Genomic DNA, 4,689 nt, shown 5'->3' with positions numbered 1-4,689 from the left:
TGTCCTTATTTTCCTTCTAATTCTTCACCTGAGTAGTCTCTCTGAAGAGCATGACTTACAAAATGCTCTCTCATGCATCCCTGGATCTTTCATGTTATTGTAAATTTAATACTTTTCATTATAGATTTTAAACAACTACTACTTGGGGTTGTGTGTATAAATATGTAAAATAAGCAATACACACAGATACATGTTATATATATATGTGTATATATATAATTCAGGGTACATTTACATATATAAAGTTGCAAAAGATCCTATAAGCCACGAGTTACCTCTAGGAGATTCCAAAACGCAATCCTCAATAAGTCTCATTTGTAGCACACAACCATTCCAAGACAAAGCAGCACGGACAGAATAATCAAAATACAATAGGATCAAGCAAAATTTTTCAATAAGGTTTTCTAAAAGTTTGCCGCACTGACAAAAGATGCAAATAGTCCAAAGAAAGCCAAAAGAAGTATATTTTCTCTGCTAAACAATACGAGAAGTAAACACGAACCCAGCCACTGTTCTTTACCCAGCAATGCCAGGGACGCAAAAGCTCAAATGGAAACTTTCATTGTCATGTGGTCTGAAAATATTAAGACAAGTAAATGACTTCCATGTTATAATTAGACCTGACCAAAAAATCTCCCGTTTATATTAGTAGATGTCTCTGACAATTTTATTGTGAGAAATTTGTGGGAAACAAAATGAGTCAACATGAATACTTTCAGAGTTATCAATCTAAGGTTACCTTAAGTTAAATGATCTTAGAAGAGTACCATGAAGGTAAGCAAGGTAAATATTTAAATAAATATAAAACTTCTAAGATAGAAAACTTCAGTATAGAATCAGGGATTACTTTATTAAAAGCAACTAGCTTGTTGCCGTTTTCCCCATTTATTAAACAAACTGAATAGAATTCAGAACACACTATTGAACAAAATGTAAAAAAAAAAAGTCAACTAGAAGCAATAATTCTATTTGTACACAGCATAAATCAATATACAGTATTGTATGTGAACGAGACTGATTGGCTTTAAAATGAATTTTCTGCTTCAAGGCCAACATCTCTACAAATGTCTGTAGAAGTACTGTTAGGGCAGGCCAACTTCTTTATGATGTCGCATTATGTGCTGGTTCTTTTCTGAAGGTCGTCGGAACCCTTTCTTGCAGTACTCACACCGGTGAGGATAGTCCTTCGTGTGAATGGAAATAACGTGCCGCTTAAAGCCTGAGGCATCTGTAGTGCTATACTCACAGTACTCACACTGGTACACTTTCCTGCCACTGTGTGTCTTCATATGCTTTTTAAGCTCATTCTGTTGCCTAAATCCCTTTCTACATCTCTTACACCTAAATGGAAGATCCTTGGTGTGAACCGAGAGAATATGGCGACTTAGAACGAATGGATCTGCAATCTTAAAGTCACAATGTCTACACTGGTGCATTTTTTTACCCTTGTGGGCAGCCACGTGTTTCTTGAGTTCTGAAGGCCTGTGAAAGCCTTTATCGCACATGTCACACTTATGGGGGTAGTCCTTCGTGTGAACTGAAATTATGTGTCGTTTCAAATCGCTTGAGTTCGAACTCTTGTGGTCACAATGCAAACACTGGTGTGTTTTGCTTTCTTGGTGGATAAGAGCATGTTGCTGCACCTCTTTGGTATCCGAGAAAGTCAGAAGACAAATGTCACACTTGAATGGCATCTCTTTACTATGCTTAGTTTTTACGTGCGTTTTCAAGTTAGAAGAGTCTGCAGACCTATATTCGCAGTACTGGCATTGGTACGGCTTCTCCCCAGTATGGATTCGCATGTGCTTTTTGAGCTCTGACGGGTGACGAAAACCTTTACCGCACTCCACACAAATATGGGGAAAGTTCTTACTGTGGACTGCCAAAAGGTGGCGATTCAATAACCCTTGTTCAGCTGTCTCATATTCACAGAATTTACACTTGTGCATTTTGTTGGCTCCTTTTTCCTTATGCACCATTTTGTGAGTAAACAAAGCCCCAGCATGAGAGAAATGCTTCCCACACTCATCGCATTCGATGGCCTTCTCTGCCTTGCTGGTCAGCTTGTGGCTCTCCAGGTGGTTGTGTAAACTTATCTTCTTGTTGGTAGTGTAGTCACAGTCAGTACAGCGGTACTTCTTCTTGGTAAGGTGTTCGGGATGGTTTTTCATGTGCCTTTTCAAAAAACCTCTTGACTTAAACTTCTTCCCACAAATCATGCAAGGATAGACAGTCAAAGGATGTCCATCAGGGCCAATAATTATTGCTAAGAAAGGAAAAGAAAGAAGTGTGAGTCACCAAACCAAGTTCTTTCTGGTTTCTTCAAGCATTTAAAGTGTATATTCTAACCACTGTTGGCCAAGGACTCCTAAGTTAGGCTATTTGCTACTTAACATTTCTTTTATCATTTTTTAACATGAGAGACACAGCAACCTAGTCATAAGGAGAAACTGGTCTGGAAACTTCATTCAGTAGTACTGTACCAACCTCACTCCCTCCAGTTTAAAAATATTAATGAATAAATATGTAACCTCTATCAAGTAGTGATTACAGCTATAGCAATTTAGAAATTGGTGAAAATTTACTGATAAAAATACAGTTTTGTAATCAAAATTTCTGCTAGTTATTCTAAAAAACATAATTTATGTTAATTTTCAGTAAAGCTTAAATATACCCATAAAATTTTTAATATGCTAATTATACAAGAATAGACAGGAATATGTCATATGAACTGAAGTACTTATCCTGCTGCTCTGTAAATTATGCCTGCTTTATGCTGACATAATTAGATTCTCTAAATATATTAACTTATTTATTTAAAAAGTTAATGCTTATAACATATTTGAGGGAGTTCTTTTCATTTCCACATAAAAATCATTTGAGTTCTGAATTTTTTTAATCCACATTTGATCCATCTCCTGTTTCTTTTTATCCAAGAAAATCATTCATGAATATCACTGAATTCTGAAAATTATATTTTCAAATTCAATACACAAAAGCTACATGTGGTCTAGCAGCTAAAATGCCATCATGACACCCCTGTGGATACATGCTAGAGTTTCATCTGAGAGCTCGCAGAGCACGCTGCGCCGTGGAACTCGTGCGCCCTCACCTGTTTGGTACTGCCTGGAATCAGGTCTTCTCCTTTTCTTTGGTTTTTGTTTAGCCAGTCTGCCGAGGCCAGCAGACTCATCTATGTGCAAGAGGGCACTTGCAGTGCCATTCCGGTTTTCAATTCCATCAGAATTATTACCTAACAATGCGTATTAAAAAACAAAATTATACAGTATTATAAATTCTAAAGAATTAGGAGTTCTCTATTAACTAATAACAACGAAAAGTAAGCCATGATACTCATGAATGACAGAAATTCCCCATTCTAGGTCATGGGTTTTATGAACACATTTATTATAGAACACAGGAAACGCCTAGCTTCCAAAGCCAAAAAACACATGTCAGCATTTTGTCCCATGGCCTCCCTTAATTGTCTCCCAAAACTGTAAAGTCATGGGCCAGGTATAATCAAGATGAAAAATTTCAGCTTGAAAGCCTGTGTACTTCTTGCAATACTTCCTTCTACATAATATACACATGAAGGAAATTCCTGTTAAAAATAAAGACAAAAAGGAGACTTTATAATCTTCCTCTACTCTTATTTAAATCAAATAATCCTTACAGGGTACTGGAATTTCAGATTCTGAAACCTAAGACCACAGAAACCTTTTTTCGATCATGAATTCATGTTCAAGAAGCAACTCAATCAATCCTAAGAACCGCTAGGCGACTTACCATAAGCTGCTGCCCACGCGATGGGCATGAAGGTTTTGATTTCGTTGTCATCCATTTGCTGCTCGTGCACGGCAGCGGCTGCAGCTGCAGCTGCGGCATCCTCCTCTCCTACGATCACTTCCATATAAACTTCATCAGCAATTTCGGCAACATCTAAATAGAAAGTTATAAAAACTTTTGTGACCAGGTTTACAGAGATCATGGGAAAGATGTTTTTATTTGAATTCAGTTAATAGACAAAACGAAAGAAGGTCCAAACATTACATACCCAGAACACAGTTTTCACGTAGCAAGCACTCAATAAATATTTGTTGAATGAATCATTAACTTCTTGGCTTTCATCACCATAATTCGGTTTTAAAACAACATTCTCAGCATATATAAAGAGTCACTGATGTTTCCCTTGGAATATGGTAGCACAGTAATCTCTAAAATAATGCTACTTATTTCCTCCAAATACTGGCCATTAAAGAAAGAGCTACAGAAACTTAAATTTTCTCCCACAAAATGGCCACCTACTTACTTAAATCTTCGTCTTCTTGTTGAGAGTCATTGACAGTCATATAAACCATCTTTTCCCTGGGAACACGAATACTGCTGCTCTGATCAAGCAGTTCGACTCCATGATCACTCTCAGGCTCACTCTCCACAATGTCTACCGTTCCACCTATCAGGGAAGAATACAGCTCCATGAATTTCTTTGAAAACTTCATTTCTACTTGTTTTTTTTTTTTAACATACTTTTCACATGCTTTTCTATTACTACATTAGAATTCTTGTATGAAAGTTATCTTCAGAAAAGATTTCAAATGTTTTCAATCAAAATAACCCAAAAGTAATCAGGTTGAAGCATTTGGATGAGGATGTATAATGTGCCAATAGTTTCTTTTTTTTTTTTTT

The 4,689-nt window shown here is 36.7% G+C and overlaps 1 protein-coding gene across 1 annotated transcript in view; it reads right to left on the bottom strand.

Moving 5' to 3' along the window:
* Nucleotides 1–834: 834 nt before the first annotated feature.
* ZFX (zinc finger protein, X-linked) overlaps nucleotides 835–4,689 on the bottom strand; it is an 83,271-nt gene continuing 79,416 nt past the window's right edge. Inside the window, exons 4-7 of the mRNA XM_012656349.1 lie at nucleotides 4,313–4,456; nucleotides 3,790–3,942; nucleotides 3,113–3,253; nucleotides 835–2,266 (exon numbers count right to left, since the gene is read on the bottom strand). Coding sequence (XP_012511803.1) covers nucleotides 1,083–2,266; nucleotides 3,113–3,253; nucleotides 3,790–3,942; nucleotides 4,313–4,456 — 1,622 coding nt within the window. The 3' untranslated portion in view covers nucleotides 835–1,082. The remainder of the gene's footprint in view (nucleotides 2,267–3,112; nucleotides 3,254–3,789; nucleotides 3,943–4,312; nucleotides 4,457–4,689) is intronic.

This window comes from Propithecus coquereli, unplaced genomic scaffold (genome assembly GCF_000956105.1).
Source record: "Propithecus coquereli isolate 6110/MARCELLA unplaced genomic scaffold, Pcoq_1.0 Scaffold50, whole genome shotgun sequence".
NCBI classification, from domain to species: Eukaryota; Metazoa; Chordata; class Mammalia; order Primates; family Indriidae; genus Propithecus; species Propithecus coquereli.
This window is presented reverse-complemented; position numbering and strand designations above follow the sequence as displayed.